This window comes from Centrocercus urophasianus, unplaced genomic scaffold (genome assembly GCF_019232065.1).
Source record: "Centrocercus urophasianus isolate 14NV4802_14NV808 unplaced genomic scaffold, USGS_Curo_1.0 seq_40, whole genome shotgun sequence".
Taxonomy (NCBI): Eukaryota; Metazoa; Chordata; class Aves; order Galliformes; family Phasianidae; genus Centrocercus; species Centrocercus urophasianus.
The window spans coordinates 1,671,183-1,694,291 of NW_024884978.1; the positions used below are offsets into that span (position 1 = coordinate 1,671,183).

The 23,109-nt window shown below is 44.7% G+C and overlaps 1 protein-coding gene across 5 annotated transcripts; it reads left to right on the plus strand.

Moving 5' to 3' along the window:
• The first annotated feature begins 429 nt into the window (after positions 1-429).
• LOC122167910 (ATP-binding cassette sub-family A member 9-like) lies at positions 430-22,776 on the plus strand. 5 transcript variants are annotated; one of them, XM_042832809.1, is made up of 40 exons: positions 430-656; positions 1,417-1,610; positions 2,969-3,081; positions 3,583-3,793; positions 3,966-4,124; positions 4,873-4,973; positions 5,642-5,868; positions 5,969-6,107; positions 6,392-6,577; positions 7,149-7,281; positions 7,880-8,036; positions 8,308-8,366; positions 9,209-9,319; positions 9,613-9,788; positions 10,088-10,207; positions 10,516-10,654; positions 11,079-11,169; positions 11,767-11,906; positions 12,009-12,128; positions 12,674-12,827; positions 13,118-13,287; positions 13,707-13,834; positions 14,197-14,334; positions 14,838-14,951; positions 15,273-15,443; positions 15,593-15,706; positions 15,878-15,985; positions 16,222-16,293; positions 16,809-16,900; positions 17,859-17,976; positions 18,096-18,213; positions 18,515-18,606; positions 19,316-19,464; positions 19,759-19,834; positions 20,487-20,581; positions 21,299-21,415; positions 21,651-21,791; positions 21,922-22,001; positions 22,093-22,148; positions 22,515-22,776. In XM_042832809.1, exons 2-40 carry the CDS (start codon positions 1,592-1,594, stop codon positions 22,602-22,604), a joined length of 4,794 nt encoding a protein of 1,597 aa, XP_042688743.1. In that variant the 5' UTR covers positions 430-656; positions 1,417-1,591; the 3' UTR covers positions 22,605-22,776. The 5 variants fall into 5 exon arrangements, with proteins under 5 accessions (XP_042688743.1, XP_042688744.1, XP_042688745.1 ...); XM_042832810.1 differs by having other exon boundaries at positions 1,432-1,610; XM_042832811.1 differs by having other exon boundaries at positions 1,484-1,610.
• Positions 22,777-23,109: the final 333 nt, after the last annotated feature.

Here is a 23,109-nt window from a genome sequence, read left to right on the forward strand (position 1 = left end):
ACATCCAGACCCATGCATTACTGAGCCGTGGAGTGGTGCACCTATCAAGAATTCACCCTGCCAAAAGGAGCACTTCACTGCTCTGCTTGGATCCGTGCCTGAGACAGACTCAGTGGGTGGCTGCTGGAGTGGGTGGGAAGAAGAGGATATGATGAAAGTCGCCCATCACCAGCCCTGGGATCAGCTAAGGACCTGCTGGAATGAAAGGGGGTTGTGCATGTGCCAAGTTACCCCACGTTTGTTAATGCAAATTTGGCCCAAGATCTCAATTTCCACACTAGTTTGTGTTCAGTGGTGTCTCGAGGGCAGCGTGCCATTTTTTATTTCTCTTTTAAGCTGCAAAACAAGATCATTTCCGAGTACTGTTTTCTTAAGAGCTCTTCCGAATGCTCCTGATTCAGCACATTGAATGTCTCAACGGTCCGAGTTCCCTGGAGCTTTCAGTTCCCCTTTTTCCCTGCTCTGAATTGCTTTGAGCCTCCCACTTGCAGCTCCCACCCCATCCCTGTGCCGCAGGCACTGACACCAGCCCTGGCACTGCTAAACTCCATCCAGCTGCTCCTGGGAGACTTGCAAGCAGCACTGAGGTGCAGCTGTGTGCAGCTGTTGTAAGCAGGAGCCCAGCAGCGGCACTGTGCAGGACGGGGAACCCAAAGGTGAGCTCACTTAAGATCCTTTCAGTATTAAATGCATTTTCTGTTCCTGTAGGAATGCCTGGGCTCTGCTGTGCGCTGGGTAATGAAGTGGCCCTGCAGCAACCCTGTATAGGGGATCTCTCAGGTGCATCACTGTGTTATGTTGTCAGTGAATTCGCTAAGAACGAGCTGTGCATCTGTGCTGTCCCACAGTGAAGAGCAGCCTCCTCTGGCTGCAGTTTGCTGCCCGATGGGATGCGGGAGCGTGCTCTGCTCCTTGCAGTGAGCACTACAGCAGCTGCAGAAGAGCTGCAGCCTGGTGTCAAGCAACAGCTGGGCTGCTTCTGTGCTTTTGCTCAATTCTGCCAATCAGTTGCAGAGCTGCTGTTCTAAGATGGGCAAATTGCTTTCTTTTAATGTGATTAGTCATGTGACTACATGCCCTTCCAATGTATTTGGATTTCCTGGCTTATCTGACTTCCTCACCATTTGGCATGCAGATCCATTAGAAAGCTATTTAAAAAATTAGAAAAAAAAAATCTTGATCCCAACTTTGCTGGGGAAGCAATAAAAAGGAGTAGAAGCAAATTATATGTATACTAAAAACAAAGGGGAAAAGAAAAGCAAGAAAGAAAATTGCATCTGGGGCACAGGGCTGACCCCAGAAAGGAGAGAGTGCTGTTGACTCCTTGTGATTGCACATGTTGCAAGCACCAGGAATGTAGTATGATATTACAACCCATGTATGCTTCTGAATGAAATAAAATAATGCAAAATGCAGTGTTGACGCTTCCAGCTGCTGTAGCAGTGCTCATAGTGGGGTCAGCACTTACCCAGGCTGACGTCAGTCTGCAGAGAGCCACGGCTGTCAGCTCTGCAGCATCCAACCCTGTCCATCCAGCACTGAAGGAGAGGACGAGCCCGGACATCCACAAGCTGCAGAAGACACTGCTGTGATGGAAAGTCCATTGCCAGGTGAGGAGCTTCGTACTGCTGTTTTGTAAATGAAAAATCACATGCAGGGTGTTTCCACGACTGAGTTTTTTCAGGGTTATTTCAATAGTGTTATGCTAAAAGCATGAGATCGGTGCTTTCCAGCTCAATTCTCAACACTGAGCTTTGCACCAACATGTTTAGAAAGCAGAAGAACGACGAAGTTCTGCATTTCTGGCTGCATGGATTTTGACTTGCCATTGATGCAGCACTCGTCTCAGCTGAGCCTGGCTCCATCCCCAGTGAAGGCTTCTCCGGGGAGGACTCCCTAAGTTCACTTCTCTCAGGGAGGTTTTAAATTTGGGCTGAGAGATGTTTTTATGAGCTTTTTGGAGGAAAATAACTTCTTTGAAGAGCTGCGTGTGAGAGCAGAATCAGTACAAGTCTATCCCCTATTTATCAGGCAGAGCAGTGAAGGGCTTGGCTGCAGGTTTCTGTTGGCAGATGTTTGCAAGCAGGAGGGCACAGCGCTCACCTCTGCACTCTGGTGCATGAGGGTGCGTGCAGGGAGCCAGCAGCGCTGCAGCTCTTCCTCAAAACCCCTTCCTGCAGTCAGCTCTGGTGTGGGATCCCAAAGAAAGCGCCAGGCACAGCAATTCAAGATAAGCTCCGTGCCAATAGCTGGGGAGCAAACAGGATCCGTTACCCCGGAGTCTGCAAATATTGAATTCTCCCATAAACAGTGAACAGAGTCGTAGAATTGTTTATGAACTCCAGCTGTCCGATCCGTGAAATCAGGAAATGATGTCCAAGGGGAAAAGAGCACAATGCATTTGAAGTTGCTTTAATTTTTGGTTTCTGCTGTTTTAAAGGGTTTAAATGCAAAAACACTGTTTGAGGTTCCCTCCCAGCCACCACAGAGGGTTGTTTTGTGGAAACTTTGCTATTTGGCCACGTGGCTGGAGCTGGATTTAATGTTCCCCAACTCCAAGAATTCCCTGCTCGGTATTTAGGAGGATACAAAAGCACAAACTGGTGTTTTCTTAATGATATTCTCTGGCTATATGAGATCTACAATTTGCTACATAGCATCTGCCACTTAATCCTCTCCCCTTGACTTTTCTATTGTCAGCCTTATGTAGATGCAGAACCAGCTCAAAGCCCCTCCAACAAAGCATCTCAGGATGGCGTGGGATGCATCTGTGACTGCACAGAGGCAGCTCCATGTTCACCTGCATGCTTTCACACTCTTTCCTTTGAATCTCTTCTTGGTTGCCCAATGTAGGAAAGCTCTAGACCTTTGACATGCTATTGGATTTCTCCAAAGTGGAGTTTAGCCAAGTGAATGTATTAATTACCTTTTTTCATTCTGAACGATGTTGTTTTGTCTCTCATCCTAGCTGGGAAAATGCAGAGAGCATTCAAAAAAGCCTCAAAAATTAGTCAGCAAACCTGGGCTCTCTTATGGAAAAACATTCTGCTGGTGTGGAGGAAGAAAACAGAAAGTTTCCAGGCAAGTGTCTGTTCTTCCAAAGGAAATTTAGGATTTCCACTACCGAGTATTTTTATATCACGTTGTTTTTATGTCAGATGATAGGTGAGGAGCCTCAGCTGGCAACGTGGCTCTCTGAAAAATGTCCTCAGTTACAGCTTTTCCTGTGACACTACAACAAGGGCTTGATACAAGGCCAGCTTGCTGCTTTGGTTGCTGATCCCCACTGGCCAGAACACAATGCACAACGCACAATTGCTGGTGTAAGATTATAGGCAGACCTCATTGGCTCCTGTGCTAGGACATGTTCTTCACTTGGAACAGTCCTCATATTTTAAAATTACAGCTCCTATGAAATAGCTTGTTTATGGAAAGACTACATTTGTGTCTAAATGCTTTGGACCCTGCAGGTGGATCCGTGCACGATGAGAAGTCCTTGAGGCAGCACCAGGCACTTCCCATTGCTCCCAAACTCCACATCGCTGCACTGCCACTCACCTGTATTCCCTTCCTTTCACCTAGGAGTGGATCACCATTGCGATTCTTCTCTTAATAATACAAGTATCATCAAGTGTGATTTACAATTTTAAGCGACAAGAAATCCCTTACAAGTTCCTTGGGCGTTTGGATGACCCCACCTTCAGGGTGAAGGAAGCGACGCTCATCTACACACCTGCAACCAGCACCACCAGGAAAATAATGGAAAGAGTGGCCTCAGACTCTGTGCTGAAGGGTAAAGCTGCTCGTGTTCTCGGTGCAGATGTGAGGCTGCACAGATCCCAACCGTGGGCACCTCAGCCTTCATTGTGGTGGGAGGGAAAAGGGTTTGAACACTGCTCTGTGAGTGCACAGTGTGGCTGATGTGTTCTCTTGTCTCACTGCTGATCAGTGTTGTTTATTACCAGGTATAACAATAGAAGAGGCGGTAAATGAGAAAAACCTGTCAGCAAGAGGAATTTTTAAGTACGATGCAATCGGTGTTGTTTTTAAGGATGACTTCTCCTACCATCTCAGATTTCAGAGCTACAGTGTGATATCTCCCGTTGATGCCTTTGAACACATTGGTAAAAGGAATGAATGAAACCAGAGAACGTGATTTAGTGGTTGGTAACCCTGCCTGTGGCAATTGGGTTGGAAGTAGATCATCTTTGAGGCTCCTTCCAACCCAAACCATTCAGTGATTTTATATTGAAATGAGTTTAGATGGATCTCTGCCGCCATGGCACCCAGATTGGATCAGGTCTGTATGTGAAAAGGAAATATTTTAATTGCAGTTTAAGGACAATGTCAAAGTGTTTTTTAGGAGCACATGCACATTACCCAAAGTCCTTGCTGTCCCCCTCCCTTCTATGCTGGATCATGCAGTGGAAGTGCACACTGTTTGTGCACTAATGCACTTCTAACACACATTTAATACCTTAAAACATCAACCTGCACACACTTCTATACAAATTACTTCTTTCTTTGACCAAATGCATTCACAGTTAGTGTCTAGAAGTAACAAAGCAAAACAAAAACTCAGCTTATTTCCAGAGAAAACATCAAGTGAGTTATTGGTTAACTGGCCAAAAAGAAAGAAAAAAATGTCTTGGAAAACAGATTGTGAGACTATTTCTGCCATGCCCAGCAGTCAGCAGTTCCCCACAGCTGTGCCCACTGCTCTGGGTTTCCTAGAGGTGATGCCCTCCAGCTGGTGGCTTAATTTGGGTTGATTGGCTCTCAGGTCAAACATATTTTCAACCATACGCATGTATAAAAAAAAATATACAAATATATACATACGTAAGACTTAATTTTCTTTGTTTCCCCTAGATACCTGCTACGATGTCTCATCACCCTACTGCAAGATTCCTTCGTACTGGTATGAAGGATTCCTGTCCATTCAGTCCAGCATTGATGCAGCAGTCATAGAGGTATGGGCATGATGGAAGACATGGTTTATCCATAGTTATTCATATATTTGCTTTAAAAAAAAAAAACAACAAAACAAAACCAAACACGTGGAATAACTGTGAGCTGTTGCTGATTTAGAGATTGAAAGCCCATTTCCGGACTTAAAAGGTGTGGAACTTATTTTGTTGCCAAACTATTTTTTTTTCCCCCTTTTATATTTGCACATTTATACAAAAATTTGAAGTAAAATGAATGAAAACACCACTGCCAGAATCTTTATCTTTGAGGTTTTATTTTTATCACGTTGGTGCATTTCGAAAAATAAATGTGAAGTGTTTAATATGGACCAAACTGTATTTTTCAGTGATAAACTCTTCCATCCATCATGAAAAGATAATCGTCTCCAAATACGGTATTTACAGAGCAGTAAAGCTCCTGCCCTTTAGCTATGCTATAATTGCTTTACAACTTCTGCTCTATTCCTTTTCCATCTGCTTTGTAGGTCATGCCTGTGCTCAAATGCAACATTAGCGTTTATTACAAAAAGATAACAAATTTTGATGGTAATTTACCAGTTTTAAATGTAACGTCATTACTGAAATACTAATTATTGTCAAGCCTGTGAAAAGCTGTTTATTGGCTGCTTCATTACGGAATATAAAATTAATGGCTGGCTTCTTTTCTTCAGATGAAAACGAACCATTCTGTCTGGGAAGAGATGAAATCAATTAGCGGCATCCGTCTGCAATCACCCTTGATCAAATCCATATATAAAGTGAATTACATTTGGTTCACCATTTACAGCGTGCTGTGTTTCTCCCCTTATGTGTACTTTCTATCAGTGAAAGTTATCAGAGAGAAAAAGAAGCTCAAGGTGTTAATGAAAGCAATGGGTTTACAGGACATCGCCTTCTGGTCAGTGGCACAGTGTGTTGAGGTTGGGCTTGGTGACCTTTTCCAACCTTAGAGGTTCCATGCTTCAATGAAAAGGGAATTTCTTGTGACTCGTTGGCAGGTTGTCCTGGAGCCTGCTGTACACCATTTACATCGCCATAACGTCGAGTCTGCTGGCAGCAATCACGGTTGGAGAGGTCACCCAAGACCGCAGCTTTTCAGAAATATATTTCCTTTATTTTTTCTACGGCATTGCGTCGGTAAGTCTGCTTTTGTGTTTTTGAACGATGAGTGACTTCTCCAGTTCCTGATTAAAACATCTAAAACTCAGACTGCAGAGTCTAGGGCTGCAAGAATGTAGCAGAAACTTCTCCATTACCTGATTTTCTTGTACAGTTTGTAGGCTGCTATATCACTCCTGTAGATGACCCCAGATTTTCCCATGTTGTGGGTTCTTTTACCTTGGTGGTGGTGGTGGTGGTTTATTTTTGCTTAATCACTAGCAGAAATGCATCCTGCTGACTCCTGGTTCTCTCTGCTGCAGATTCACTTCTGTTTCATGCTCAGCTCCTTGTTAAAGCAGCCTCATATTACCAGTTTTGTGGGATTTTTCCTTCACATCGTCTTCGGTTCGCTGGGCTTCATGACACTGTTTGAACAAGTGCCACCATCTTTGGAATGGGTCTTTAACCTCTTCAGTCCTTACACCTTTACAGCTGGCATCTCAAAGGTATGCTCAAAACAAAGCCATTTTTATCAGGAGCGTTCAGCTTGCAGCACACACAGCTTCTGCCATCTGGCGTTGCATCTGCTATATGCGACATGCATCTCCGTAATGATGCAGTTGTGCCCCTACACCCTAAATGCTTTGCAGGAAGAAAACATGACTCCAAAAAGTAGATATTAGATATTGGTCAGCAGGAATATTACTAGCTGAACACACCATAAGTTTCCATCTATGGAAAGCTGTTGCAGCAGTGAGATGTGGCTGGTGGGCACCCAGAGCTGCAGAGCAGCAATGTGTCCAGCTGCTGCCCCAGCCAACACCACAGGCATTGCACTGCTGCTGAGGAGACTCTACCCAAGTTCACTCTCTACCCAAGTTCACTCTACTGAGACCCTGCTGATGCTTCTGGTCTTTAAGTCATAGAAACAGTGCCATCATCACAAGTGGATGGGCTTCCTGGAAACAAAAGGCCATGTGACACAGCTGTAGCTTGCACGCCGTATCTCTGGCTAAAGGAAGGGCTGCATCTGATTTGTGCTGTTTTGGTTTTGGTTTTGTTTTTTTTTCTACCTAGATTGTAAAATTAGAAAAATATGGACCAACTGTTGCAACGGAGTTGTACCCTTTCTTTAACCAATACAGCATGCTGATCCTGGACAGCATCCTGTATTTGCTGCTAGCCATCTACTTTGATAAGGTCTTGCCTGGTAAGTAGAAACATACCTGAAAAACAACAAATTTCAATTTTCTTCTATCCTGCCTCCTCGTCGGGGGAGAGGTGCCAAAAGAGCAATGGGATGGAGCAGAGGAAGCCATTATCTGCATGGAAGAGAAGAAAGGCATTGCAGCATTGTGCAGGCCAGGTTGTGGTGCAGCATCTTAGCAGCAGTAGACTGTGCCATGGAGGGCTGCCAACTGGGTTTGCTATCTTGCTCATGAAAAAAAGATGTAGGAAGATCCTGTTTCCCAGCAGATGGCTGCATGCAGCTAAATAATTTGGCCTCCAAAACAGGCTCCAAAAGGAACCTGACAACTTCCACCATGGCTCTGTGCTGGTCTACATCTGCTGCAATGGCCCCAACCACTTGAAAGGATCTTCTGATGTTCAGGTGTTTTGGTAACCATTGAGGTGACTGCTGCCTACATGCAGTTATAGATACAGATGTGTGAGCAGAAATAACAAAAATTACCCATCCTTTTGCACTGTCAATATGCTGCTGCTGCACAAGAGCTGTTTGTGGTATTTATAGAAGCCGAGCTGTAGCAGTGTGGGGGCTGCATTTCACTCTGTTTGTTTCTATTTAGGCAAATATGGGGTGCCATATCCCCCCCTGTTCTTCCTCAGGCCGTCATATTGGCTGCAGCAGGACAGCAAGTGCAGCACCCAGCCTGACCCCATCCCTGTCCCTGGCTGTGACACTGAGCCCATGCCTGAGGGCTTTGAGGGGAAGGAGGCCATCAGGTACGGAGAGCAGCTCTGCACGGTGTGAGCACAGCCATAAAACCCTGGGGAATGGCTTAGAACTTATCTAAAGTGATTCCTTCAGATAGAATTACAGAACTGTAGGGATTGTTAGGGACATCTGGGGATGCGCTCATCCAACCCTTGGTGCTGTTGGGCAGATCCAGCATGGGGAAGAGGCCAAAAAGTGTTCTTCCCACAGTTTTCAAAGGTTACTTCCTTGCCAAAATGGTGTGATTCATTACTAATAACTTGCTTACCTTACATTTAGACTATACAACATTAGAAAAATATACGAGAGGAAGGGCAAGAGAACCGAAGCTTTAAGAGGTAAGAGCTGGCTTAGTAATGGCTTTAATTTTATTTTTCATTGGCGATGAACCCAAGCTGTTCTGAAATGTATTGGATGTACCTGATTGTGCCTCCAGCACCGTTAAAATGCATTATGCAACCGTTATTCCTGCTGGGGTAAATCACTGGCAAATTTCTACAAGGTTGTTACCTTTTCCTTTTCACTCCAGGCAAATTACTGTTTATTGCTTTTTGCAATGGCAGAAGTCTCCTTGAAAGCTGCGGGCTCTAGTGAAATCACCTCCCAACCCTCCCTGTGAAAATGTAAATTCATCCAGGCAAACACAACTCATTTTTTGGGCCCTAGCTGGAAGCAGGGCTGTTGTCACTGGCTGGGCCTTGCTCCCCCAGCATTTGTGCACTTGCCAGCTGCAAGGTACTCCAGTGGTTGGCAATGTCATAGCACAGCCATGAGATGTTTGCTAAATGCCTTTGTTTAACAAGAACTGACGTCACACTGAAAACATCAGCGCGGCCTCAAAGGTTGATATTGAGTTAAGTACAAAACAAAAAGAAAGCCCACAAAAATCCCAAATGAGTCCTTTTTAAAAGGAAGTGGGATGGCAAAGTCTCCCTAACTGGAAAGACTATGGTTTCTCCTCTTCCTGTGGGTTCTCTTTTGAGTCATGCTAAAATAAAAGGTTATGAACCTTGCAGAAAACAAGGTCGACGTTTTTCTTCAATTATTTATATGCAGCACACGTTTTCAGATCTGTGACAGGAGAGATGGTGTCCCTCTATCACACTCAGCAGTAAGCCACAGGCAAAAGTCTGTTAGCCTTGCACGCTTCCACCCTAATAGTGCCGGGTTTCTCTTCTAGGTTTGTCCTTCAGCATTTATGAAGGTCAGATCACTGCATTGCTTGGTCTCAGTGGGTCTGGTAAAACTGCCCTCTTGAATGTGCTCAGTGGATTTTCCAAGCCTTCAGCAGGTAATGACTGGAGAAGAAGAGAAGCTCTCTAGTTTTCAAGCATAAATACGCAAAAAAGTAATTTTTCCTTCAGTCCTCCAATCTGGCCTATTGTAAGCACAGATTGCTCCTTCAGCATTGAGCTCCATGGATTTTCTCTTGTGTGTGAGCACATGTGGATGATTATTTCTCCCTCTAGATGTCCTGATGTTTTCCATGAGCTGTATATCTTTGGGAAATACATTTTGTTTTGTCAGCTATACATTTCTATATATACTGCATGTGACATTTGTTTCATTTATTCCTATGTGCAGGTTCTGCAGTGATTTACAACTACAAGGTGTCTGAAGTACAGGATATGGAAGGAATTCAGGCAGTGGTTGGGATTTGCCCACAGTTAAATTTACATTTTGAAGCCTTAACAGTGAAGGAAAACTTGAGAATTTTTGCTCACGTCAAGGGGATTCGGTGGAAAGAAGTAGAGCAAGAGGTAGGAATCACTGACCTCTATCACACAGCATCTTGGACGGTTTGTTGGGCTACATTCATAATACATTCTCACATTAACCTGTTCTGCAGAAATTAGAACAGTTGTAATTTAGAGTTGTGTTTTTAATTCTTTCTTATCCTGTTGTCCTGAGAGTCAGAATTCAGATTTGCAGTATTTTTCTCGCAGCAAATCCATTTAAAAACATGTAAGTATTAAATTCAGAAGTTGTCTTCTCCTGCACTTTGTATGAATCAGAATATGACCAGTTCTGCATGTTCTTCTTTTCATGTGTTCCCAAGGTGCAGAAAGTCCTGGTACAGTTGGACCTCACTGACCTTCAGGATGTCCACGCTGACTCTCTGAGTGGGGGACAAAAAAGAAAACTCTCTCTTGCAATTGCAATTTTAGGGGATCCTCAGGTAGGCACCAGTCCTACCACAGGCATGGTTTTGGTATGCAGACATCTGTATTCCTTTGCCCTTGTGCTCTGAAAGCCTGACTCACTTGGCTGCCAGAAGGAATGAGGAATCCAGGTGAATGAGAACTGTACTTTAAACGAAAATGGTAATCATATTCACATAGAAAGGGTAAAAATATTGAAAGCTCGATAAAAAATGGCCAGCATTTGAGGACGCATTGTGTTCTATTGGGTGAGAGGACAACAAGCACGGAACAAAGCCTGCCAACACAATGGTTTGTATGCATGAGACCTGCTCTCACCTTGCAGGTGCTGCTCTTGGACGAGCCAATGGTGGGGCTGGATCCCTGCTCCAGGCACCACGTGTGGGAGCTGCTGGCCGAGCGCCGGGCTGGCCGTGTGACACTCATCTGTACACAGTCTGTGGAGGAGGCTGATGCTTGTGCCGGTGTGGAAATTGGGGATTCCCTACTTGGATCCCACCCTTGGGGTTCTGCTGTGATGCCGTCTGCACTTGTTTGGGTTTTGTCCAGTAGCAACCACAAAATCTTGCAGTTGAGCAAAGGCTCATCCTCTGCCCCAGGTGTCCTTCCTAGGCCTTGCTCGTGCTCTGCATGAGGGTGAAGACTCCCATAGGCTTAGCAGCCACTCCAATTAGTGACGTTTCTTGGATTGGTATCTTTCTCATTTCTTTATTTATCTTGGGCCGCATGGGGAATTTTGTAAGAATATATAAGCAGGAGACTAGCCTGGTTCTACTCCTCTTGACTTCACTATGAAAGTATCTCTGGAGTTCTGAAAGAGCAGAGGTAAGGTCAGACTACTGCCTTGTTGTAAATCCCCACTAAATCTCTGTGTTCCTACCTCCTCAGATCGGAAAGCTTTCCTTTCAAATGGGAGATTACAGTGCGTTGGCTCATCTCTGTACTTGAAGAGAAAATGGGGAATTGGCTATCACTTAAGGTGAAATCCTTTTCTTTTTGGTCATCACTCTTTTTATGAAAAGCTTCTGGTTGATGTATTTTCTCATAGAGTCTATGTCTCTATGGTGTTTTCATACAGAGAAATAAAAATCTTGACAATCCATTTTAGGAGTCTTTTCAGGCTGCCAAGTCTATCTTGCCTTGGATAGCAAGCTGCTTTTCTTTGGACCCAATCCTGAGAGCTCTGAGTATGCAGCTAAGATGACTTTGCAACCTCCTTTGCAGCCAAAAGGGGACCAGAGTAGAATGAACAGCAGCTCCCACGTTCTCTATGGTGCCAGAGTGACTTACAGTGGCTTTAATGTAAAGTTGCTTTTCATTGGATTTAAATTTCTGTGTTCTCGGTTAAGCAGTGCTGGCCAGGATCATTATTCTTCACCTCAACTATTTATTGCATGCTTGGTAAAACCAGGGGCACAGCAGATGTCTGTGGATAATTCCCACTGAAATGCTGCCTGGTTTTGGAGGTTTCCCTATGGCTTGAAGAATAACTGCTGGCTTTGTCTCTTAAATGGATGAAGCATGCATCGCTTTTTTTTTGTTTAATACTCTTGCAATCACTCTTTAATACAAACAGGATGTGCATAAATGATCAGTGTGACCCTGGGCTTGCATCGTCCCTGGTCAGGCAGTACATCCCCAATGCTGTGCTCAAAGGGCGGGACAGGGATGAGCTGTGTTACATGCTGCCTCTGGAAAACACCAAGAGTTTCCCAGGTAACAAAAGCCTGCCGTTGCATCGAGGTTGTATGGGGATGCCAGATCAGAATGCTGAGGGAGCCCAGGTGTTGGGCTGAGCTGGTTCACTTTGTCACACAGATCTGCTTGGCCACCTCGACAACGGCCTCTTGCTGGGCGTTGTTCATTACGAGGTCAGCAGGACAACCCTGGCAGATGCTCTCCTGAAGTTGGAAGGCAAGGAAGATATTGATCACAAAGGTAAAGCACTGATTCCCTTCTGCAAGATCAAGCGTTTGTATTTTGTTTTCAGTTTAAAAAAAATAGGTGTGAGTTTCTGTTGAATGTGATGTTTCGTTGTTCTTGGCAGGTCAAGAGTTGCAGTTGTATAAAAGTTCAGATTTTCTTTGATAACGGCTAACTTCCCTGAGAAGTCTGAATGATTCAGGCTTAATTTGCCACAGGCTTCTAAACACAAGAACTAAAGAGCGATGTTGTAAAGGTTTTGCAGGAAATATCCTCCCTGGAGCAGGAGGTGGGAAGAGACAATCTATTCAAGGGCAGCTCCCAAGGCCAGGGAAGATATTGCATGTGTAGTCACACAAGCTCAGGTTCAGCATCTCTCAATTCACCAACTTAAATTAATTCTGATTACCCAATGGCCTTTTTTCTGCCATTTTGTCTTCTCTGACTAAAATAGAAGCACTCCTATTCAGAACTGAAAACCCGTTTTTATTGCTTGTGCTTAAAACACGTGCTTTGGAAGCTCGTTGTGGATAATGGTGTTTGTCATGGTGAACGTGCAGAAAACCTGAAGGAGAGCGACCAGAACTTCCTGGGCTTTTCTGAACCTGCACACACAGCAGCAAGTGGCATGGAGCTCTGGAGGCAGCAGGTCCTCGCCGTGGCCAGAGTTCGTTTCTACAGATTGAGGCACGATGGAAAGCTTCTCCGGTCCCTGTAAGCACTGAGCCCTGCAGCCCCTATAGTGACTCAGGGCTTGGCAGAGGTTTTGGTCCCTGGGTTGAATGAGGGAAAGCTTAAAAACTGCTGGAGTGGTTTGGAAGCTGAGAAGTAGGTGTTGGTTGTGTAAAAGTTGCAGTGATAAAAACAGAACTTCCTGATAGAGCTCTGAATTGTTTAAGTATATTCCCCAGCTTTAAATTTCTTCTTGATTTTGCTACATGAATCACACCAGTGCTTAACGGTGCAATTCCCTGGAGCCACTCATGGTCTGTTTTTCCATCTAGATTGCTGTTCTTTGGAGTATTTATCATCCAGATGCTCATGTTTTTCTTTGGTTTCAATCTACGGAACAAATCCATCTCAGAACTGACAGCCAGCAAGTATTTTCTTCCCGCTCAGCCTCCCACTCAAACTCAAAGCAAGGCAACAAATCTTCTCATCTTCAATGACACAGGTGAAGAGCACATGATGCTGATTGGCGTTGTGCATTACTCTGAGTGCTCTTGGAGCTGATAGGGCATCTTTGCCTTCTGTTTTCTGCACGGTCCTTTATAGGTCTGTGGCTCTGGGGGGTGCTTTGTTTTGAGTGGACACAAATCCAATTTTAGTGGTGATTAATGAGCAGCTGATATGTAAAAGAACCATGGATCAGCTAATTTTTTTTTTTTAAAAACGACAATACATGAAGTATGGAAATGTGCTGTCTAACAAGTTTCGTTCAAATAGGAAAGAAAAACAAGGGAAATAGAAATTGATTCAGATTCTAAATGAGTGTTTTAGCATTATTTGGTTTTGCAAGCAGGAGTTTGTCTACAAAAAAAACTGATTGTATTAAAAACCTAATTCTAATTTGTGTTCTTGACATTAATTCAGGATCAGAAATAGAGGATTTCATTGCTGCTTTGAAGATTCAAAATATAATGCCAGAAATAACTCTCGAGAAAAACATCACAAGCCTGCCACAACATAATGGAGCTATAAAGATATCCCTGGAAGGCAAGGTGAAGGATGTTATTTCATTCTTTTGTCCTGTACGTCAATAGGATTCTCTGATGTTATGTTTATATGGGATGCAGTGAAATAGAGCAGCCAAAGGAGAAAATTTATTTGACGCATTAAATATTATCAGTAATCCTGTTGGTGAGAAGCCAGGATCATGGCAATCTTTGGAGAAAAGTATTAATGCAAGTCATCTCTGCTTTTCTCCATAGGTCATGATTTCCGCCCATTGCTTTGCTCGTGGTGCCCCTCAGTACTCAGCCACGTCTCTAATAAAACTGACTGCACTTTTCATTGCTCTCCTCCACAATTCTCGAAGCTCACGCAGGCACAAAGCTGACATCTTTCCCTCTCACACTTTCAGCACCGCCACTACACGCTCATGTGCGGCGCGGAGCCCATCAACTGCTTCCCTGTGCTCATCAACACCCTCAGCAACACCTTCCTGAGGCTCTTCAGTTCCACAGCACGGATCCGCATCTGGAGCCATCCTTTCTCTAGAGTGAGCATCCTGCCAAATTAGTGTTGGAAGTTACTTGAAATGGCCAAAATGCTGAGGGTTGGAGGGGAAAGACTGGCTGGACCACAGTGTCTCCAGGGATTGGTTGGGGTCTGTGCTCCACACAATGGGCACGTTAAATACTGGGGCCATTTGCTGTAAATTTCTACCATGGTGTTTCTTAATAAGGTTTCGGTACTGTATGACATTCAAGCTCGTGCTATGTGTCAATAAGGTAGGATTACAGCAGCAGTATTTTCAATTTGCTTCAGCATCAGAAATGTGTTGCCTAACCTCAACAGTTTACAGCAATTCCAATACCTCCTGCAAATTTTAAGATGGTAAATGCTTTGTTTATTGTTTTGTGTTCTTCAGCACAAAGGGATTACTGTGATTACATGCTTGTCCTATGGCTCATTTGTGTATTTAGCCATACTATGAATGTCAAGCTTGCTGATTTTCTCTGGACAGCTATTGATTATGATTTCTGAATTTCTCTTCCGTAGGCAGAAAACCCAGAAGCAGGCCGTGGTATTTTTTTTCTCAGTGTTGCTTACATGCTGATCTGGGCTGCTGGTTTGCCTCCTCACTTTGCAGTGAGCAGCGTGGAGGATTACAAGGTAAAAGGCATGCTCTGAAAGTGGTCTTGCACAAGGAGAAATGAATGGAAACACAATGTCCCTGTACAGACGAATAGTTGAACTATTTGGGTGTTTCATCTATAAAGACTTGGGAGTCAGAAAGATATTTTTTTTTCATTTTTCCTTGAGAATGATATGCTTTTTAGCAACGGTTGGACTAAGATAGAATTGAAGGAATTTGGAAGAGAGAGGAATGCTCAGCTGGGAAGGAGAAGCAAAGGCAATGGAGAAGGATGAGGAGGAGTGGGAATGGCATTTGATGCTCTGCTGAATCTCCTCCTTCTCCCCTTTCCATCACAGAAAAAGGCTCGTGCCCAGCTGCGGGTCTCGGGGCTCTTTCCCTCGGCATACTGGTGTGGGCAGGCACTGGTGGATGTCCCACTCTTCTGGGCCCTGATGTGCCTCATGTTCATAGTCGTGCTGCTCTTCAACCGCATCTGCCCCATGGAGGCTTTCATCATCCTGCCCATGGTGCGAAAATCCCCCTCCCTCATCCCACACCGTGTGACCACGATTGGCTGATCCTGATGTACTCAGTAATGTAACCAAACAAACCGCTGTAAGCAGGATTTGGTGTATCCACATCGATTTCCTTGCCAGTGACATCCTTCTCTCTTTAGGTCTTCAGTGCCATTGGTTATGGAGTTTCTCTCATCTTCCTCGTCTATTTGATCGCCTTTATGTTTCGCAAGCGTCGAACCAATCGTTACCTGTGGTCTTTTGTCTTCGTTCTGGTAAGAGGAGGGAATCTTCCCCCTGTAACATTTGATAACACATCTTGCCATTTGAGGTTTCACTTTGAATGTATTAAGATTCAACAGAATAACCCAGATCAGTAACAAGCAGCCTAGTTTTTAGTAACAGGATGCATAAATATTGGAAACACTTTTTCTGCTTTATTCCAGGTGAACTTCACTCTCCATATGCTCAGTAACAGCTATGTTTTCTTCTACATCTTCTCCACTTTGGTGCCCCCATATCCACTCCTGGGCTGGTTGATTTTCTCTACAAGAGTAAGTGCATGTGCCAGTAGAATCAAAAGTTGCCCCCAACTGCCCAGAAGATAAAGACAAAGAAAATGGGATAAGAAAAGCTCTGGGCTAGGGAGTGAGGGAAGAGATCAAGAAAATTTGATTTGTTGATCCTTTACTTGATGGGAAGGTCAGTCCCTACAGCTCACACACCTGCACCGAGGTACACTGTGCTTGGCAATTTTTCTAACTGACTGATATTGTTTTTTTTCTTGTAGCACCTATCATTTATTTCCAGTAGTAATCTTCTTCGTGATGAATGGAGTAACATCTTGGTTGCTGTCTTTGCAGTAAGGAACAATTTGATAATAATTATTTTGGAATAGATGCTTGTTCTGACTTACATTGAGTTTGCAAAAGTCTTGCCACTAATAAATCGTGGGTTATGTGGTGGAAGTTTCACCCTGAATGTTGTTGGGGGGGTACAGTGAAGTAATCATAGGCTTGTCTCATGGGACTCCCACATGCTGCAACATATGTGGAAAAATGGTAGGGAATTAAGCGGACTTCAGGCAATAAGTGAAAGATGTTATTAATTAATCAGCCTAATGCTGCATCTTCAAAAGAAAGATGTGATTTCAGATCCTGTAGGATGCCTCCAAGATTCTGTCAAGGTGCAGATTATCTGAACCAAAACTGGAGCAGTGTAAAGTCAGGGCTGTTGCAAGTGATCTGCATTCGAGATTTAAACATCTGTTCTTTCCAATAGCTGAAGTAAACTGTGGGGCCAAGCATCCCTTTATAATTAAAATTAATTGTGTTGTTACGTTTTTCCATGCAAACCTAACTCATTATTATCTTCCAGCCTTACATCCACAGTGTGTTCTTTGGGTTTCTGCTGTGCTGCTTGGAGATACGATACGGAGAAGCAGTTGCAGAACGTGATCCCATCTTCAGGTGAGTACTGGGTGCACTGGGACCAGATGGCATGCCACTCATGGGCAGGCCCAGGGCTGTGCCAGGTGGGACCAGCCTGCCTCACCCTGATGGCAGTGGAACGGGATGAGTAAGCCCCAAAGTATTTTGCAAAGTGTGTGCAAAGCCCACATTTTCAGTTTTAACCAGTTTAGGGGAGGAAATTGAGAATGGAGGAAGGAAATTTTTATTCCTTTAGGTCATTATGGATCTGAGGCTTGATTTGCTCCATTTCCTTGAGCGTGTATCCAGGCAAACACCCACCCAGTGTGTTGCAATAGAAGGTCAATTGAAACACAGTGTCCTAGGAAGAATAGCAAATGTGATCTGAGCTCTTTTGGTTACGTTTGATTGCTGAGCTTTTAGGACATTTCACTGTAGCCATCTACATTAATAGTTACAAATTGAAATCCAACATTTTACCTCCTTCCCAAAAGCATCAGTAGATGCTTCTCTACAGGACAGATTTCTCCTAAAGTTCAATCAGACCAAGATCTTCTGCTAACCACTTACCTGTCACCAGAAGTGTGGGACAGACCTCCCAAATCACATGGGAGAAGACTTGTAATAGTGTTTGATTGTTAAATATAAAGGAATGGGACTCAGGTAGTTGTTGGATGCTGAAATAGCTCCAAAATCCTGTCCAGTGTGTTTGTGTGACCAGGTAATTGGCATGTGTTGAGTGGGGGGCTGGTCAATATTACTGGTGAAACACAAAATGAAGCTGACCTTTATTTTCTCATGTGTGCCAGTGCAATTAATTTTTCTTGCCCTGCAAATAAATATGAAAAATGAAAATGAACAATTGCCACCTGTGGCACAAATTCAAATAAACCGTGCTGAGTATTGCATTGGTGCTGCCCATGAAATAAATTCATAAAGCCCTGTAAACATGAGCATTTCCAGAAGGGCTGCGTGGTGACCCCATCCCTGCCTGCAGGATCCAATGGAGAAGAGCCCTCCCCCCCCACAACAGTGACCCACCAGGGCAGGAGCCCCCCGAGGTGCAGGCAGAACGGAAGCGGGCACGGAGTGCAGCAGGCTCCCGGCAGCCTGAGGTGAGCTGGGCACGTGGTTTCTTCAAGCAGTATTACTTAATGGTGAGAGCAGATGAGGTGTTTCATGAGCGTTTCTATTCCTGCTTGGTCTGTGGACTGCTGTGGTCTTGGTCTTGCAGGAGTCAGTTATCGTTGTCAATGGTCTGCGCAAGGAGTATGAAGACAAGAAGGCCTGTTCCATCTTTAAGAAAAAGAAGAAAGTTGCCGTCAAAAATCTTTCATTTTGCGTTAAAAAAGGTTGGAGTACCTTGCTGTGCCTTCCCACCAATAGAAAAGACTATGGAGACTTTGTTTTTGTTAGAATTCCCTCTGAAACCCAATGCAGGCAGCACTGCAGGGTTCATGTCCCTTCCAACTCAAGCCATTCTATGATTATATCCTCTTCCGCCAATCAGAGCTTCAATTTACTGGAATAATTTAACGAATGCCGTTTAATGAATACATTCTTATACTGTATTTTGAGGGATTGCTGGGCTCTTAGAGGACAAGGTCTTAATAACAATTATCACCATTTACGTTTGTTGCACATTTGTTCCAGGAGAGGTGTTAGGTCTGTTAGGACCTAATGGAGCTGGGAAGAGCACAACTATACGCATGATTTCTGGAGACATAGCAGTGACTGCTGGGGAGGTAGGAGGCTCCTTTGAGGCAGCGGGGGGTAGCCTTGATGCTTTCCTAAGTGAAGGTTGTGGTAAGAGAAGCTGGCAATGCAGCCCCTAATTCAGGGGATTTGTGTGCATGCAACTCTGCACATGGACAGAAGTAAGAAGGAGGTGTTGATGCACGCAGAACACGTTCTACTTTCATCAGAATCAATGTTAAAGACTTAAGGGTTTGAGCTACATGAAATCTTCAGGCTGGATTTGAAATCTGTCTTGATAGTTTCTAAGCACTGCAAGAAATGTTGACATGTTAAAAAGGAATGACGCTCCCTGAAAAGCCTTGCAAAACCAGGAAATTGAAAACGAATGTGAGCAGGGTTGAGCCAGTAACAACCCATCACTTAATTATGCGCACAATGATTAATGACATACGGTGGGGGGGAAATACCATTGCTATTACAGATTCGGGGTTGAGTATTTGAAAGAGAAAAGTGTTACTGGGCGATGATGGTTTCACACTGGTGCTATTCCCCACAGTCTGATGGTAGTAAACACCATTTGGCTTTGCACAAACAGCACCCTGGGTGAGGAGAAGCTGTGCTAGATGGGGGTGGTCACAGGAATGATAGTTGGTTCCTTTTCTTTGAGGACCACATTGCTTCCCTGCAGCGCAGGAGAAAACAGTGGCATTTCCAAAGGGCTCACTGCTTTCCCATAGCTGGGCACTGTCTCTGCAGGTGCTGCTGCAGGGCTGCAGGGCCGTGGTGCTGGGTTGCTGCCCACAGGAGGACCCGCTGTGGCTGGACCTCACCGTGCTCCAGCATCTGGAGGCCTATGCTGCTGTGCGAGGGGTGAGGGGAGAGGATGCAGCTGTGCTCATCAGCCGGTACGCAGCCAAAGGATTCTTGTTTCCTCTCTCTGGAGGTATCAGACAGGAAAAGGCTTTCTGCTAACGGTTGGTTGGCACAAGACAAAGCACCTTACTTCTTGCATTTAGCTGCGTTTACAGTTTTGAATTTCTGTAACAAATTTGTAAATTAGGAGTAAAATCATTAAGTAACCCCCAGTGATGCACATCAGCTGAAGGCTGCTTGTCAGCCCCTGGTTCCTCAGCACCCCTGGCTGTAGCATCAGCACACAGGGATGGTCATGTCAACGTTTTTCCTTTCTATCTCCACAGTGCAGCCAAGGCCTTGGACCTCCAGAAGTGTTTAAAAACCCCAGTAAGGAGGCTGTCTGCTGGAGAAGCCAGGAAGGTCTGTGTTAGGTTTCTCCTTGGTGCTTGAGCAGGACCTGCTTTTCTTGCCTTAAGTGTGATGCACACATTCTAGCTCAGGAGCACGTTGAGTGAGAGCAGAACACACTCCTGGGTGTTGTAAAACTTCATATTTTTTGTTTCACAACATAGCAATTTTCTTCTTGATTGAAATTCAGTCTTGAACTACAATTTCTGGAAACCCGGTGTGCTGATGGCAGATCCCAAGGCTTTGGAGGGAGTGGGTGCCTGGCATGGCATGGTTCCATCAATGTCTTTTCAATCCTGGCAGGATCCTCCACTCCCTCCCCTCTCCACATTGTGCACTAAATAAATGTGAATCACGATTAGATTGATGAGGGTGATCACCTCTTCATGCCCTGTGGTTTGCATCTGCCTGTAGTCAGGATGGAAAATATCTTTCAGATCATTGGCAGATGTGTGTGTTTTGGTAAAGCTTAGTTTGGGAGATTAAAATGTTAAGTCAGAACACGAGGTGGGTTTACTGAATCCCTGTTCCTCTGTTTTTTTGTAATCAAGAGCTTCAGCTTCTATAATATTGACATGGGTTAAAACATATGAGGTGACTCACCATCTTCAGTGCATTAGTGCAGCTTAAACGCTGACCTGGCTATGTGTCTTTCCCATTCCAGCTGTGTTTTGCACTGAGCATCCTGGGGAACCCAACGGTGATGCTTTGGGATGAGCCATCGGCAGGCATGGACGTGGCAGGGCAGCACTGCCTGAGGTGAGCAGTGCCTGGTGTAGGAATGGCTGGGCAAGGAAGGGCTCCTTGGTGGCTGCGGTCATCTGTGTTACCTCAGTGCACAGGGGTTGGGTATCACTCACCTGATTCCTCATCAGGCAGGCAGTAAACCTTTGCCAACCTTCGTATTGAATCTTAACCAAAAAAAAATCTGAGTAGACTCCATCTGAAACCATGCGTTTGGCAGAAAAGATAAAAATCTCCTCTACTTCAGAGCGTGAGGAAAAAAATAGAGGTACTTTTTCCCCTCCATCATTCAGGCTTAGTGTTTTGCTGTCCTTTTTCTATGATAGTTTTACCTGGAATGGTAAAATTTGGATTGTTGTTGACGTGATGAATTGCAGTTAGCATCCACTTGTCATCTTCAAGCAGGACAGATGAAACTTTTCAAATAACCATGGGCTTATTATTTCATAGGATTGTGGAATCAGTAAGGTTGCAAAATCACAGAATCACAGAATGGCCAGGGTTGGAAGGAATGAATCTCCAACCCTCCTGCCACATGCAGGGCCACCCACCTTCCTATTTAATACTAGACCAAAAAAAAATCACTAAGATCACCAAGCCCAACCATCACCCCATCCCCACCATGCCCGCTGACTGTGTCCCTCAAAATCTAATTATTCCTTGGCCATTCTGGGTTGATTTTATTATACCTTTGGCTGTTCCACGAGGTAATTGTGATCCCTCTGTTCCCAGGAAAGCCATCCAGGCTTCTGTGAGGAGCAAGGAGTGTGCAGCCATGCTGAGCACACACTGCCTGGAGGAGGCGGCGATGTGTGACCGCGTGGCCGTGCTGGTGGCGGGGCAGCTGCGGTGAGCATCGGTGTAGCAACATGCAACATTGGTTTTCAGTCTTTATTTACGTTTATTTATTAAGACAATGGTCTCCCAGGTGTGTAATGGACACCGTTTTCCAAGGACACGGCCTTTATAGCAGCGTAGTGTAATTGATATAATGAATAAGAGGATGTATGTCTGCTGCTTCTATTCTGTGATTGCTTTATTTGCTGCTGAGGATGGTTGGAGTGCTGTTTTTCCTCCTCTGCAGGTACATCGGTTCCCCTGAGGAGATGAGAAGGAAGTTTGGCACGAGTTACATCCTGGAAGTCAAACCAAAGGACGTGGGGCAAAGCGATGCTCTCCATAGTGAAATTGTGCACCTCTTCCCTGGCGCAGCTCGGCAAAAAAGGTCCTAGACACATGCTGGGATGCACTGACCCTGCTCAGTCATTCAGCCAAGAATGCAGGAATCCTACAAGCACACCTAAACCTTGGTGCTCTCACCATGATGATGTGTTCACTTTCTATTACTTTTTCAGGATTTCTTCTTTGCTCACCTACAAGATACCAAAGGAAGATGTACTACCTCTGTCCCAGGCTTTCTCCAAGCTAGAAGCAGGTACAAGGAAATAAATAAATCAGTATGAAGATTGCTTTCAAATTGTTTGTATGGATTTGTATTTAAGGATGCCTTCTCCATTGGTCTGCAGCTAAACAGAATTTCAAGCTTGAGGAGTACAGCTTGTCTTTGCACACTTTGCAACAGGTATGTTGGTTTAGAATGGAAATGTCAGGAATTTGTTCCTGAGAAATGATGTTCTATGGATGCAAAGCTATCTCAAAAAAGTTCAAATCCTGCTGTTAATTTTGAAATAACTTCCAGAACTGACAAACTGATACTGATCTCTTAGAGAAAAGTGTTGATTGAATTGCTTGTGTGTGAGAAAGCTGTGTGTACAGGAAATGTATTTCACAATATAGTACAGAAGATGACATATGCCTTGTTGGGGGAAAAAAAAAATATAGGCCAGAAGTAGAAACTGTGTACAGAAAACAAAGCCATCCCATGAGCAGCGTTAGTACCATCAGTCCCAGGCCATAATGGGGCTGTTTCCCCTGTGGTGCCTTGCAGGTGTTCATGGACTTCAATGGGGACCTGGAGGAGCCCGACCTGGAGGCAGCAGCTGAAGAGGCTGCAGAGCAGAGGTTGCTCCAGCCCTGAGCCCTGGGAGACATGGAAGAATATTTTCAGCATCTTCAGTCAGTGTTACTGACGTGTTGGATTGGGGACTGGGACTCACATACCTGCATCGCATCACGTGGAGCTCAGCAGACGCCCTGCAAAGAAAAGAAAAGAGAATTATTATTGTAATAAATAAAGCCTTTATCCTTTAGCAACTGGTGCCTGCCATCCATGTGTATGATGAGATGACTGAATCAACTGTGCTGAGCCATAAATTTGCAAGGCTGTATTGCTGATCTCAAGGCAGACCAGGGGTTTCCTTGAAGGAACTCCTCTGCAAGCTCAGGGAGAGCTCTTAAGCCTCCCCAGCTCATGGACACCAGAACTTTGGCTTGCTTGGGCATGAGTCCTGTCTTCCTGGCTGGTGTCACACAGCCAACAAGGGTGGTGCTTTCCATGGAGTTTTTGATACCAAATCAGTGTCTCAGCCACCCTGATCCATTTGTGGTCTCTACTGCACAGAGAGAGGAAAGGATGCCAGGGC

Coding starts and splice junctions, on each gene's coding strand:
- LOC122167910 (XM_042832809.1), top strand. Junction 4,125..4,872: donor TGATGCCTTTGAACACATTG/GTAAAAGGAATG, acceptor TGTTTCCCCTAG/ATACCTGCTACGATGTCTCA. Junction 18,607..19,315: donor TAGCAGTGACTGCTGGGGAG/GTAGGAGGCTCC, acceptor CTGTCTCTGCAG/GTGCTGCTGCAGGGCTGCAG.